Source organism: Hemitrygon akajei, chromosome 14, assembly GCF_048418815.1.
Source record: "Hemitrygon akajei chromosome 14, sHemAka1.3, whole genome shotgun sequence".
Lineage (NCBI taxonomy): Eukaryota > Metazoa > Chordata > Chondrichthyes > Myliobatiformes > Dasyatidae > Hemitrygon > Hemitrygon akajei.
Genome location: NC_133137.1, coordinates 80,216,396 through 80,231,780, shown reverse-complemented (window position 1 = coordinate 80,231,780; position 15,385 = coordinate 80,216,396). Strand labels below are relative to the sequence as shown.

The 15,385-nt window shown below is 43.9% G+C and overlaps 1 protein-coding gene across 1 annotated transcript in view; it reads right to left on the bottom strand.

The window, feature by feature from the left end:
• elapor2b (endosome-lysosome associated apoptosis and autophagy regulator family member 2b) overlaps window positions 1-15,385 on the bottom strand; it is a 125,136-nt gene that overhangs the window by 43,085 nt on the left and 66,666 nt on the right. The window contains exons 7-13 of the mRNA XM_073066454.1: window positions 14,348-14,500; window positions 13,148-13,236; window positions 11,312-11,492; window positions 9,462-9,590; window positions 6,198-6,288; window positions 5,998-6,100; window positions 2,067-2,204 (exon numbers count right to left, since the gene is read on the bottom strand). Coding sequence (XP_072922555.1) covers window positions 2,067-2,204; window positions 5,998-6,100; window positions 6,198-6,288; window positions 9,462-9,590; window positions 11,312-11,492; window positions 13,148-13,236; window positions 14,348-14,500 — 884 coding nt within the window. The remainder of the gene's footprint in view (window positions 1-2,066; window positions 2,205-5,997; window positions 6,101-6,197; window positions 6,289-9,461; window positions 9,591-11,311; window positions 11,493-13,147; window positions 13,237-14,347; window positions 14,501-15,385) is intronic.

Below are 15,385 nucleotides of genomic sequence, written 5' to 3'. Positions count from 1 at the left end.
GTACAGGGTTTAAACCGTGCAACCGAACACATTCACCTACCCTGTTCTGAGAGGCTGGCCAAGCTGATCTCACAACCTACTCGCAGGCTGCGAGAAGTGACTAGGCCTCAGTAACTGGTAATTGGTTTATTACTGTCACATGTACCGAGACACATCCATCTATCTTCAACAATCTTCATCTTCATCTATCCTCACCATCTGAACCGTCCCCCCTTCTCACAACTCCCATCAGGCAGGAGTACAGGAGCCTGAAGTCCCACACCACCAGGTTCAAGACCTGCTACTTTCCCTCCAACCATTCAGTTCATGAACTGACCAGCACAACCCTCATCTCTACGGTTTAGCCACACCAGGACCATTTCCGACTCAAGAGTCAGACTTATTTATCACACGTCCATCGCAACACACAGTGAAATGCGATGTTTGCGTTAACAACCAACACGACCCAAGGACGTGCAGGGGGCAGCCTGCAAGTGTTGTCACACATTCCAGCACCAATACGGCATACCCACAATGCTCGGCAGAACAACACAAGCAACGACAACAAAACTTTGCACCACAATGGACCTTTCCTGTTCTAATTGTGTTGTCAAATGCGTGTATAATTTAGGTTTAATTTATGTTTTTTTTCTCTTGAATGCTGCTTCTCTGACGCTCTGGGCCTGTGACGTTGCACACATCAGGTTTTCACTGCACCTGTGCACACGTGGACTTGTGCAGACGACAATAAACTCGTCTTCGATTCTAGAAAATAAAATCTGTTTACATGTCACCCAAAAAGATCATTCCACACTTCACTACGTCAAGGCTGCACAAAAAGAAATCAGTAACAGAATGCGGAACGAAGTGTTACAATTACGGTGCAGGGAGACAATAAGGTACAAGGTCATGGTGAGGTAGACTGAGAGATTAGGAGTTCTTTATCATACAGCAGGTCCATTCACAAGTCTGATACCCATCAGACACGTGGATACACCCTGTAAGGAGTCTCTGTAGATAGATAGATAGATAGATACTTTATTCATCCCCATGGGGAAATTCAACATTTTTTCCAATGTCCCATACACTTGTTGTAGCAAAAACTAATTACATACAATACTTAACTCAGTAATAATATGATATGCATCTAAATCACTAACTCAAAAAGCATTAATAATAGCTTTAAAAAAAAGTTCTTAAGTCCTGGCAGTTGAATTGTAAAGCCTAATGGCATTGGGGAGTATTGACCTCTTCATCCTGTCTGAGGAGCATTGCATCGATAGTAACCTGTCGCTGAAACTGCTTCTCTGTCTCTGGATGGTGCTATGTAGAGGATGTTCAGGGTTTTCCATAATTGACCGTAGCCTACTCAGCGCCCTTCGCTCAGCTACCGATGTTAAACTCTCCAGTACTTTGCCCACGACAGAGCCCGCCTTCCTTACCAGCTTATTAAGACGTGAGGCGTCCTTCTTCTTAATGCTTCCTCCCCAACACGCCACCACAAAGAAGAGGGCGCTCTCAACAACTGACCTATAGAACATCTTCAGCATCTCACTGCAGACATTGAATGACCTTCTAAGGAAGTACAGTCGACTCTGTGCCTTCCTGCACAAGGCATCTGTGTTGGCAGTCCAGTCTAGCTTCTCGTCTAACTGTACTCCCAGATACTTGTAGGTCTTAACCTGCTCCACACATTCTCCATTAATGATCACTGGCTCCATATGAGGCCTAGATCTCCTAAAGTCCACCACCATCTCCTTGTCCTTCCCGTGGAATGCGTGGGCTTTCCACGGGTGCTCTGGTTCTCTCCCCCAGTCCAAAGTCACACTGGGTAGATTATAAATTGTCCCGTGATTGGGTTAGAGTTAATCAGGATTGCCAAGGGCTGCTGCACTGGCATTGCTCGAAGACCCAGAAGGCCTTCCTCCGCGCTATTTCGCTAATAGATAAACCTCCATCCTCCGCACTTCCACACGGGAGCGGAGAGAGCGGAAGGGGGGGATGGCAGTGTTAGTTCTACAAGGAAGACCCCCCCCCCCACGGGGAGCTGCGCTCCAGTCTGTTAAAGAAAATGTACCAGGACTTGCCTCCTGTGCAGTGTTCGTGCGTTGGAAAGCCCAGGTGTAGGTCACAGCCGCATTCTTAGTGACGACGTGAGTGTAAGACTGTCGCTCTTTGGTGCCTTCCCAGGACTCAACCACGTTGGTGGACCTTCTGTTAATGTCCTGAAAAGCAGAAAGCTCATTAATACAAAGACTTACATACACAGAATTGATTCATTACATACAACAGTGTAGCGCAGGCTCTTCAGCCCATGATGTATCTTTAACCTATACCAAGATTAATTGAATCCTTGCCTTCCTCATAGCCCTCCATTTTTCTTTCATCCACGTGCCTATCTAAGTCTTATAAATGTCCCTAATGTGTCTGCCTCTACCATCACCCTGGCGGTCACCACTCTATGTAAAATACTTACTTCTGACATCCCCCTTATACTTTCCTCCAGTCACTCAAAAATTATGCCCCCTTGTATTAACCATTTCTGCCCTGGGGAAAAGTCTCTGGCTGTCCACTTGGTCTATGTCCTTCTTCAGTTTGTATGCTTCTATCAAGTCACCTCTCATCCTCCTTTGCTCCAAAGAGAAAAGCCCTATCTCACTCAACCTTTCCTCCAACGATGTCCTCTCCAGTCCAGGCAGCATCTGAATAAATCTCCTTTGCATCCTCTCTAAAGCTTCCATATCCTTCCTATAAAGAAGGGGAGCAGAAGTGAATACAATACTCTGAGTGTGGTCCAACCAGGGTTTTACAGAGCTGCAATATTACCTCAAGGGTCTTGAACTCAGTCCCCTGACTAACGAAGGCCAACACACCACATATCTTCATAACCACCATATCAACTTGTGTGGCAACATTGAGGGATCGATGGACGTGGAATCCACGATCACTTGCCATCACAAAAATAAATCTGCCGAGGTAAGTTGATGAGGAATTGCAAATGGATTTTAATCTGTATAAATGCAAGATGTTACATTTTGGGAAGACAAACAGTTACTCCTCACTCCCTTCAGTAACCTGACTGTCCATGGTCTGTTTTATTACAGAACACACAGCGGCCAAACAAAAGGCTTTATTAAGCATGAGATTCTGCAGATGCAGGAGATCTTAAGCAACACTCACAGAACACTCAGCAGGTCAGGAAATGGGCAGTCAACGTTCCGGACTGAGACCCTTCATCAGGACTGGATTGGAAGGGGGCAGAAGCCAGGATAAGGTGGTGGGAGAGGGAGAGGAGGACAAGCTGGCAGGCGATAGGTGGAGCCAGACGGATGGGGGGGAGGGAGGGGAGGGTGAAATTAACCAATGTTTTGTACGCTGCCACATAATGTCACAACTCTTAGTGTTTTTAAATTTAGAGATAGGGCACAATAAGAGGCCATTCTGGTCCATGAGACCAATTAACCTACTAACCCCCAACCCCCCTCCCCCCAGTGTGTCTCTGGAATATGGCAGGAAACTGGAGCACCCAGAGGAAATCACATGATCTCAGGGAGAACGTGCAAACTCCTTACAGACAGCAGCTAGAATTGAACCCAGGTCACAGGTGCTATAACAACATTACACTACTGTGTCACCCATCAGTGCACTGGCCTATGAAACCACATTTACCAAATGCCCTTGTCACTCCCTGCATTACCACCTTCAGGGAACGACAGACCAGTACACCCAAGTCCCACTGTACATCAACACTCCTGAGGTCCCTTCAGTACTCTGTACGTCCGAACAGGAATGAGACCGATGGGGAGAGATGCTCTGGTTTTGTGTGGGGGAGATTGCAGCTCACGTATCAGGTACAATAATCAGGTGGTGATATAACATCCACCCATTTTGACTCAAGGAATTATCCCCCGTATGTCCAACAAAGTGGGTTAAACGTGACCAAATTTATAAAAGACAGATTAAAAATAGACTTTCAATTAGATTTTGAAATTGGATTCCAAAATCCCTCAGGAAGGAAATGGGCACACATGATATAAATCCCTGCTGATGATAAGCTCAGAGACATACAGTTATACAGTTCAGGAGTAAGCCCTTCAGCCCATCACATTCACCCAAACAATCAAGTACCCATCTATACTAACCCCATTTACCGGCATGTCTACAACATCACCATTAAGACAGCCAGCTGTTTACTGTTTACTATACTGTTGAGTATTTACAGTTTATCTCTGCTGCACACTAAATGCTCTTTATTAACTTAATTGAGGTAATATTTTGTTTTATGTGCTGTGTTAATCTGTTTCATGGGTGCACTGTGGTCCAAAGGAACGTTGCTTTGCTTCACTGTATGTACATTAGGTCCTGAAGAAGGATCTCAAACAGAAATGTGGGCTCCTTTGTCCTCTCCATTGATGCTGCCTGGCCTGCTGAGTTCCTCCAGCATTTTGTGTGTGTTGCTCTGGATTTCCAGCATCTGGTATTTGAGATGAGCTTAGACGGGAATCGTGGATGGCCTGGACCACTTGCGTGAAACGACCTGTTTCCATGCTCTAAGACATTATGACTCGATGGTTCATAATGGTATATTTTCCCATTTTATACTCCACGAGCTACTTACCATCAATAGCCCCCTTACACCTTTTTCACTACTTTTGTTAAAGTTGTTATAAACTGTGTTTTTGATGGCTTTGAGAAACAGATTTTACCAAGCAGACTGATCGAAATGATCAAAACCAGAGATAACCCTATTACAGACTTAGCTTCAGTGATTTAAAAAAATATTTAGTGTGAAATAAATAAAATATAAAAATGATAAAATAATTTATTAATTGAATACAGTCTGCCCTCCTTATCCGCGAGGGATTGGTTCCAGGACCCCTCGCAGATACCAAAAAGCGAGGATGCTCAAGTCTCTTATTCAACCTGTTTCAATACGGTGGATCTTAGGACCCAGCGGAACCCTAGACCTTATTTAACCTGTCTCAGTGCGGTGGACATTAGGACCCAGCGGCGCAGCTCTGAATCTGCAGTGTTTCTGTTCACAAAAATAATCACAATCACCACTGAAAATAAAGTGGAAGTAATAAAGCGATCGGAAAGAGGTGAAACGCCATCAGTCACTGGAAAAGCGTTGGGCTACAGTCAGTCAATGATTGGAACAATTTTAAAGGATAAAGTGAGAAAGGCCCTGCCCCGATGAAAGCTACAATTATTACTAAGCAACGCAGTGGTTTAATTATTGGGCTTTAGGGTTTGGGGTTTTTGATCCTCCACATCAGCTCGGCACGGATGGACAACGTGCTTGGGAGCAATCTGTCACTGGATCGTCCAGCGCTGTAACATACGTTTCTTAAGTGTTTTATATGCATAGAAAGGTAAAATATATACTAATAACTAAGACAAACGTTTGACTAACTGATGCTAAATAATACCGGATGTACCTGTTCCGACTTACTTAGTAAGAGAACTTCCGGTTCTTTTTTGATCCCGATGCACGATAACCCACGCACATCCTCCCATATACTTTAAATCATCTCTAGATTACTTATAATACCTAATACAATGTAAATACGATGTAAAATAGTTGTTATACTGCATTGTTTAGGGAATAATGACAAGAAAAAAATCTATATTTGCTCGAACAACAAGTGCTGGAAGAGAACTTCCAGTTTTTTGCGATTCGCGATTGGTTGAATTCACGCATGCGGAACGCGGATAAGGAGGGCCGACTGTAGTGTAAAATAGACAGATAGATAGGTAGACAGATTGACAGACAATGATAGGTACACTGATAGACAGACAGACAGTCAGACAGACAAATAGATACACAGACAGTCAAACAGACAGTCAAATACAGATAAACAGAAAGATAGATATTGTTTAAACAGTGATAAAATAAGTAACTAAATCTTTGTAACAGCAATAATCTGACATGAAGCAGGACCAGCACCGTGGCAAGCTGAGTAACACAGCATGGTTACTATGGTTCCCGAGGCCTATCAGGCTGTAAACACCTACCACCATGAAATAGAGTTCACAAGCTTTGGTACACTGAGTCTCAAAGACAAAGGTGATCCTCCCGATCTCTGACCCCGCAGAATTAGACGTCGATATCGGTGAGCTGTGCACAGAGAATCTCACGTTAGACTTTCCAGTTAACCGTTGGCAAGATCTTCACTCAATCTTTTATATTTAAAATCACTTCAGTAAAACCAAACCTGAAGCCGGGGATGTGCAGACTTAATATCAGGTAGTCGTTGTCGGAGCCTCCTATTCCATTGTGAATGTGATCTCCAGCTACCTCCCACCCTATAAACACAAGTAACAGCAATTTAACAGCAAGCAAACTGAACATGGCAAAATACGTGGCTTCACAGGACATGGTTTACGAGAATTATCCCGGGAATCAAAGGGATAATGCATGAGGAGCATTTGATGGCTCTGGGGTTTAGAAGAATTGCGGGGGGGGGAATCTTATTAAAATTTATTGAAATATACTGAAAGGTCTCGATAGAGTGGACGTGGAGAGAATGTTTCCATTATTGGGAGAGTCTAGCATCAGAGCGCACAGCCTCAGAATAGAAGGGCGTCCCTTTAGAACAGAGATGAGAGGAATTTCTCTGATCAGAAGGTGGAGAATCTATGGAAATTATGCCTGTGGAGGCAAAGTTAAAGGGTATATTCAGAGTGGAGTTGATAGCTTCTTAATAAGGGTGTCAAAGATTATGGGGAAAAGGCAGAAGATTGGGGTTGAGTGGGGTAATAAGTTAGCCATGATTGAATGACTCAGCAAACTCAGTGGGACAAATATTGCCAGGACTTAAGGGAAAGCTTGGACCAGATAGGACTTTATTCCTTGGAGTCTAAGAGGTTGACAGCTGATTTAATGGACTATTTTAAATCAAGAGGGGAATAGATAAGGGGAATGGACTAAATCTTGATAGAGGTGTACAAGATGATTGAATGGATAGAGAGACTTGGCTGAAGGATCATGAATGAGCCACCAGCACAAGTGGTGCATGTGAGCTTGATTTCAACATTTAAGAGAAATTTGGATCGATACCCTGATGGTCGGGCTCCCAATGCAGGTCGATGGGAGTAAGCAGCTTAAATGGTTCAGCACAGACTAGATGGACTGAAGGACCTGTTTCTGAGCTGTACTTTTCTATGATTCTTAAACTCACGTCCATCCTGTTACTTAGCTGATTTCACTTCGTCTTCAGAGCTCAACATTACTTAGGATTAATCCTCAGTCATTCAGTTCTTGCAGCTCGCCTCAAATCCAGCCAGGATAATCCCCAAGGAAGCAACTTTATCTCCAATAAGCATAAAGGCTCTCACAAAACAAAATTAGCCTGGCAATCTCAGCCCCAGCTCCCAACAGGTCTGAGGCTCTGCAGAATAAAGCCGGCCCCAATTCAGCATTACAGTTCCGTGTCACTGCAGGAAGATGGCTCACGTTGATAGCAGCAATGCGTACGCGGAAGGCGCACACCTCTTCGGATTAAGGTGCATTGACAGCGGAATAAACGAAGCTTCCATCTGCGTGTCACTGTGCGATAGCTGATTTTAAACTACTTAATGCTACCACTCCGTGACAAAAGTACATGTTTGATTCTCAAGGACAAATTTTCATTAAAACCCCATTGTGTACTAAATTGAATCAGACCAGTGCTGAGCATTGTAATCCACGTTCAATAAATGCTTTGTCCACAAACCTAAATCGCTGCTGTCAGAGTTCATGGGTTCATTTAAATTCCATTCCGTCAAACAAAAGTAAATTTTACTGACTAAATGCAATCAGGACTCCACAACAACTCCAAAGAGAGGGTGACTAATGTAACAACAAACAAGGGGAATTTTCTAAATATATTGATAAGCAAATAATTTCCTTCAGAGCTCTTAAATGTGAAATGATTCCTCTGAAAACTTGGAAAACTATTCACCAATCATGGAAGTTCTACAGGAGGTGTTGCCTTTGGGAGGCAGTATCCATCATCAATCATCCCTACCGTCCTGGTGGACATACTATCTTCTCACAGCCACCACTGGGCAAAAGTCATAGAGTACTACAGCACACAAATTAGTCCCTTCAGCCCATCTAGTTCATTCTTGCCTGTTCTGCCTAGTCGCATCTAACTGCATCCTAACCATATCCCTCTATCCCCCTCCCATCCATGTACCTGTCCAAACTTCTCTTTCTCGGGAGTCTGAAATCCCACATCACCAGGTTCAAGAACAGCTACTTCCCTTCAACCATTCATTACCCATACAGCCTTCATTACTACAGCTTAGCAACACTACGACCATTTCAAGAACTTGGCACTACAATGGATTTGTCTTTGTTCTAAATGTGTTCTTGTAAAAATTAAATATAACCTGTTAAGTCCATAAAACATAGGAGCAGAATTAGGCCATTCAGCCCATCAAATCTGCTGCACCATTTGATCATGACTGAGTTATTTTCCCTCTCAAGCCCATTCTTTTGCATTCTCCTCATAATCTTTGATACCATTATCAATCAAGAACCTATCAACCTCAGCTTTAAATATACCCAATGGCTTGGCCTGCACAGCCGTCCATGGCAATAAATTCCACAGATTCACCACACTCCTCCTCATCTCTGTATAGAAAGGACGTCTTTCTATTCTGAGCCTGTGTCCCCTAGTCCTAGACTCCCCCACTATAGGAAACATACACTCCATATCCACTCTATCTAGGCCTTTCAATATTTGATAGGTTTCAATGAAATTCCCCCCTCAATTTTCGAAACTCCAGTGAGTACAGGCCCAGGGCCATCAAACACATCTCACACATTAACCCTTTCGTTCCTAGGATCATTCTCTTGAACCTCCTCTGGACCCTCTCTAATGCCAGCACGTCCTTTCGTAGATAAGGGGCCCAAAACATAGAAAACCTCCAGCACAATACAGACTGCTGTGTTCTACCAGCATTTTGTGCGTGTTGTTGTTTGAATTTCCAGCATCTGCAGATTTCTTCGTGTTTGCACAATACAGACCCTTTGGCCCACAATGCTGTGCCGAACATGTACGTACTTTAGGAATCTCCTCGGGTTACCCATAGACTTCTATTTTTCTAAGCTCCATATACGGGTCCAGGAATCTCTTAAAAGTCCCTATTGTATCCGTCTCCACCACCGTCGCCGGCAGCCCATTCCACACACTCACCACTCTCTGCGTAAAAAACTTACCCCTGACATCTCCTCTGTACCTGCTTCCAAGCACAAAAACTACTCACAATACACCAAATGTGGTCCAAAAAGATGCCTCATGAAGCCTCAGCTTATGTCTAATTTATGCTTTTCTGGTGAATGCTGCTGACCGGATGCTCTGTGCGCCTGTGATGTGTTTAATTGTACCTGTGCACACGTGGACTTGTGCAGAAGACCATAAACCCGACTCTGGCTTTGAGCCCAAGCGTGAGCTCACCCAGCGCAGCAGGGGACGACGATGGAAGCTTACCATTCATCCCATCACACTTGGTATTGGCCACATTGAAGCATGAGGTCTTCATATTGAAGGGCAGCACATTCCACCACTTATACTCAAAGCCCAACACGGGCTCCGTCCCGGCTGGGCACTGCTTACATGCTGGAGGGAGATCGAGAAATATAATGTCACATGCACAAAGACACCAACGTTTCTTATACTTTGTGGTCCTCTTTTACCCTTAATGTTTTTTTTAAATTGTGATTTCAAAACATTAAACTAATTCAAATAAAGACAGGGGAGTACGGGAATGTGAGTATAACTTCGAGTTTACTCTAAGCGAGGCACACGTGTATCACGTGATGGCGTGGTGATGAATGTAATTCATGTATTTATACATATAACCCATAATTAATTAGTTAATCGAACAAGAATGCTTAATCAATCTATATATATATATATATAAACACACAAGATTACTTAACTATTACTTAACCATTAAATACACAACCCTTAATGCATTGATTAATGTACCCAGGTACACAGTCAGCTCTGGCACACTCTTCTCTGGGGCTGCATGAAAGCTTAGCAGTTAGTGCAACACTTTACGGTGCCAGCAATCAATTCCTGCCGCTGTCTGTAAGGAGTTTGCACACTTCCCCCGTGACTACGTGGGATTCCTCCGGCTGCTCCAGTTTCCTCCCACGTTCCAAGGACGTATGGGAAAGGGTTCAGTGAGGTATTGGCACGCTATGTTGGCACTGGAAAAATGGGGTCACTAACGGGCTGTCCAATACAACACAGTACAAGCCCTTCAGCCCAAAATGTTGTGCCAACCTTTGGACCTACTCCACAATCAATCTTCCCTTCCCTCCTACACAGCCCATAACCCTCCATTTTTATTTCATCCATGTGCCTATGCAAGTCTCTTAAATGCCCTCTATCACCTCTCTTGGCAGTGTGTTCCATGCACCCATTACTCTCTGTGTTAAAAACCTAGGTTTAGGAGGTATGTGTGTAAAACATGCAACTAACGTTCCCCCTGTACTTTCCACTAAACACCTCATACAGTATTAACTATTTCCACCCTGGGAGAAAGATGCTGACTGTCTACCCCATCTATGGCTTTTATCATCTTACACTGCTCTATCGAGTTGCCTCTCATCTTCCTTCACTCCGAAGAGAAAAGCCCCAACTCACTCAACCCATCCTCATAAGACATGCTCTCTAGTCCAGGCAGCATCCTGGTAAATCTCCACTGCACCCTTCCAAAGCATCCACAATCTTCTTGTAATGAAGAACCAGAACTAAACGCAATATTCCAGGTGTGGTCTAACCGGAGTTTTATTGATCTGCAACTCTTGAACTCAGTCCCCAACTAACGAAGGCCAACGCACCATACATCCTCTTTACCACCCTATCAACTTGCTCAGCAGCTTTGACGGATCTGCGGGCGTGACCCCAGACCCCTCTGTTTCTCCACAGTCGTCCTATACGGGGTGAGCACCTCAAGAGTCGTTGAAGCTGCAAGGACCATTGCCCCTACAGAACTACAATGATTAAAGGTCTTTTAAGGACTAACCTGCATCAAAAGATACAGTGAAATGCACCATCGGCGAGGATTATGCGAGCGGCCGACTGCAAGAGTTGCCACACTTCCAGCGCCAGTGCAGCACGTCTACAACTCGCTAATCCTAACCCGCACATCGTTGGACTGTGGGAGGAAGCCAGCGCACCTGGAGGAAACCCACGTGGTCCTGGGGAGAAGGAACAAAGTCCTCACGGGCAACGGCGGGAATTGAAGCCTGATCTTACAGTCGGCACTGTGAAGCACATGCTAACCGCTAGGCTGCGGAAAGCATTAAAAGCCAAAGTACACTCACGATTCATCCCGTCCGAGTAGGTGGCCGAGGGGCAGGGGGCGCAGCTCGAGGTGTCGTTGTTGTAAAAGCCAGGGTTACACGGTGGGCAAGGCTGCTTCTGTCCAGAAGGAGGGAGTTTCATCGCTTTGGGGATGTCGTCTCTGCAAAGCTTCGGAGATATCCACTTGTACATCACCTGGGTCTGCAAAACAGTCACGGAATGTCATTTCCAGGGTAAAACATCCTTGTACGTTACTCCACCCGCACAGCTGTAAGAGCTGGAAACCAAAACCGCAAATCCAAAATAAAACAGAAAATATTGGAAAACCCAGCAGGTTATTCAGAGAAAAAGTGTCGATATTTCAGATCACTTTGCGCACGCAGATTATATTTTACTGATGTCTTATCTGTGCTTGCTATCTTATGCATGGTCTGTGCTGTGTGTGACTGTCGGCACTGTGTTTTGCACCTTTGCCCCAGAGTATCACTGCTTCATTTGGCTGCATTCATGTGTGGTTGAAAGACAATTGAACTATGAACTAGGTGAAGCAGCAGAGAGAGGTGATGGGCAGGTGAAGAGGAAAGGGAGTAAGAGGACAGCCAGAGAGAGAAATGGAAAAATATGGGGGGGGGGGGGGGGGGGGGTGGAGTTAGGGAGTTACTGGAAGTTAGAGAAATGGACATCATTACTATATTCTGCATTCTGTTTTATTTCCCTACTTGTAGTGTCTCAGTGTATTTATGATCTGTATGATGCCACGCAAACACAAGCTTTTCAAAGTTCAAAGCAAATTTATTATTAACGTGTATATATTAAGACATATTGCCCTGAGAATCACTGTAGGACAAAGAAACACAGTACAGTCAATGAGTAGACACAAAGACTGACAATCAATGGGCAAAAGAAGACAAATTGTGCAAATACAAAAATAAAACTAATTATAATAAATAGATAAATATTAATATGTTGTAGAGTTCTTGAAAGTGAGTTGATAGGTTGTGTTCGGTGATCAGCGTTGAAGAGAGTGAAGTTATCCACGCTGGTTCAGGAACAATTATCACCCTACACGCATTAGCTTCTGTGTCCTTGCACATTAACACCTTCACTTCAACGTTCAGTATCCCGCCATCCCTAAACAAAACTCTCAAACATTTTCAGCAAGCTATGGAGAAGAGCTGGACATGTGCATCAGTGCACTTGTGCAGAAAAGCCACAAAGGAATGCTGATGTTCCTGCTTAGTAATCTACTGTCCACATATTGCACAATACAAAAGGAGTCCAGCTTCTACATTTAGGGTTTTAAAAGCTTTACATTTAGAATCCCAGTGTGGAACAGGCCCTTCCCGGCCAACAAGCCACACAGCCCAGCAACCCAGCAATTTAACCCTAGACTAATCACAGGACAATTTACAATGACCAATTAACCTACTAACTAGTACATCTTTCAACTGTGGGAGGAAACTAGGACACCTGGAGGAAACCCACACAGTCACAAGAAGAACCTACAAACTCCTTACAGAGGACGCCAGAACTGAACTCCGAACCCCAATGCTCCAAGCTGCAATGGCTAACCGCTGCATTGCCATGGTGCCTATTCAATAAGTTTGAAGCATTATGAAACACAACGTAGGTTCTGCAATTTAGTCAAAGGGGAACAAAGGAAACACTCAGCAGGTCAGGCAGCATCTGGGGAGGGAGGAAAACGGTTAACATTTCAGGTCAATGTCATTCCACCAGAATTGGCATCACCCATAGTTATTTGACTACGTAATTGCTAAAAGAAATTTCGGGTTTCAAGAAAGAAAGGCATACACATTCCAGAAATTTACAGTGCTGGCAACACAAAGTGTTTCTACCTTTCTCTCACTGTCACATTGAGTGTGGATTTGAAAGAAGTCTTTCTTTGAACAGGGTGGGCGGTCCTGGCATTTACTTGAACCTTCCTCTGTAAGGGAACAAGAAGATACAACAACAAAGTAAGGTGACGAGCAGGAAACAGAAGAAATATTTTCTTCAGAGTTATCGTTAGAATCAGAATCAGGTTTATTGTCACTGGCATTCATCATGAAATGTGTTGCTTTGTGGTAGCTGTACAGTGTAGGTTTAACAGATTACTGAACTAGACTGAAGAGATTCTTCAGAGTGAAAAATCCAGAATGATTCTCATAAAATGCTGGACGAACTCTGCAGCATCTGTGGAAATGAATGAACAGTTGACGCTTCTGGCAGAGGCCCATTGGTAAGGAGCGACGGAGGAAGAGCAAACCAGGCCCTCTTGCCGCGGGGTCACCAGTTTCAGCCGCGTACGGGAGGAAGCACTGGAGACCGTGAGGGAGAAAACAGAGGCGCTGGGGTGCACTGAAAAGCATGATGGGTTGGGGGCTGGCTCTCCCGTCACCACTGCTCTCCTGGGAAGTCAAGTTAGACTCCCGTTGTCTGAGGCTGACCCATCGCGAGATGAGGAACTGTTGTGTGCTTGTTCTTGCAGAAACATGGCTCCAGGCCAACATCCCACTCACCATTAATGCTACTCAGGGACCTCGTGCTAATAACATTTTTTGCAACTGTATACACTGTGTTTTGCACCTTTCTCCCACAGGAACGCTGTTTCATTTAGCTCTATACAGGTTGAACGACAATTAAACTTGAACTTGAAAGACCCTCACTCAGTGACTCAGAAACAGCTTTCTCCTCCGTGCAAAAAGGTTTCTGAAAGGTCCATCAACACTACCCCATTATACTTTATATTCTTGCACTATTTAATTAGTTTTGTAATTTTTAGTACTTTTTACATGTTTGCACCGTAGTGCTGCCACTAAATAACAACTATCACATGATATAACTCGGTGATAATAAACCTGATTCTGATTGGAGGTTTAGTAAAAGTTTGGTCTGAAAGTTCATGCCCTTGCCAGCAGATGGCGCTGTGGGACAAACTCCATCCACACAACTCCTGCTTGTAATCAGTAAACAGGCAGAAATAAATTTGATAAAACTCCAAAATTTAAAAAATTCATACAGTACATGTAATCACAAGAGATCTGAAGCAAGCTCACCTGAAAACTGCAGTGCCTCATTGCATTTCTGGCAGGCGCTCGCTCCCCTCTCCGAGAAGGTGTTTCTAGGGCAAGGCTGGCAGACAGACAAGCCAGGTGCATTGCTGTAAGTCCCAGGTTTGCACGGGAAACACTCCGAAGTGTAGGCAACGCCTGCTCAAAACAGACAGGATCAGTAATGGGTTCTCTGTGATCCATAATTCTTGCAAAATGGTCAGTATAAAAACATACCAACACACTGTTGGATTAGGGTGTAGAAATATTATTTTTCTCGTAGTTTATATTTCTTACGTTTTTCTTACATTTCTTATGTTACTTATATAATTGTTCAGTAAATTTTCCAGTAATTATGTTACAGCTGATGTTGTATTTTCCTAGAAACTTTTTAGTGTTCAGTATTAGAATCTGGCTACTTAATAAGTTAATTGTTATCACCGTGAATATTGTTCTCTCTCATCTGAGTGTGAGATGACCATTTATAACCTGGTCTTTGTCCTCTCAGCATTTCTTCTTTGCTTGTTTATCATTTAATAAATCAATCACTGAACAGTTTTATGCCTCACTGTGACCTCCCAGTGAGGAAGCCAAGGATTCAGTTGCAGAACCACTCACAAGTTTCTCTAGATGTAGCAAGGAGAGCTTTTTAACTGGCTGCATCACCACCTGGTATTGGGAGGGGATGGACTACGGCACAGGATCAGAAAAAGCTGCAGAAAGTTGTGAGCTCAGTCAGCTCCATCATGGGCACTCGACTCCTCAGCATCCAGATCTTCAAGGAGTGATGCCTTAAAAAGGCGGCACCCATCATAAAGAATCCCCATCTCGCAGGACATCTCCTCTACTCGTTGCTACCATCAGGGAGGAGGTACAGGAGCCTGAAGACACCCACTTAATGATTCAGGAACAGCTTCTTCTCCTCTTGCCATATATATTTGTTTGTTTATTTATAATCGCAATTTATTGATTTTGCAATGTACTATGGCCGCAAAACAACAAATTTCATTACATACACCTGATTCAGATTCTTAACACAAAAAG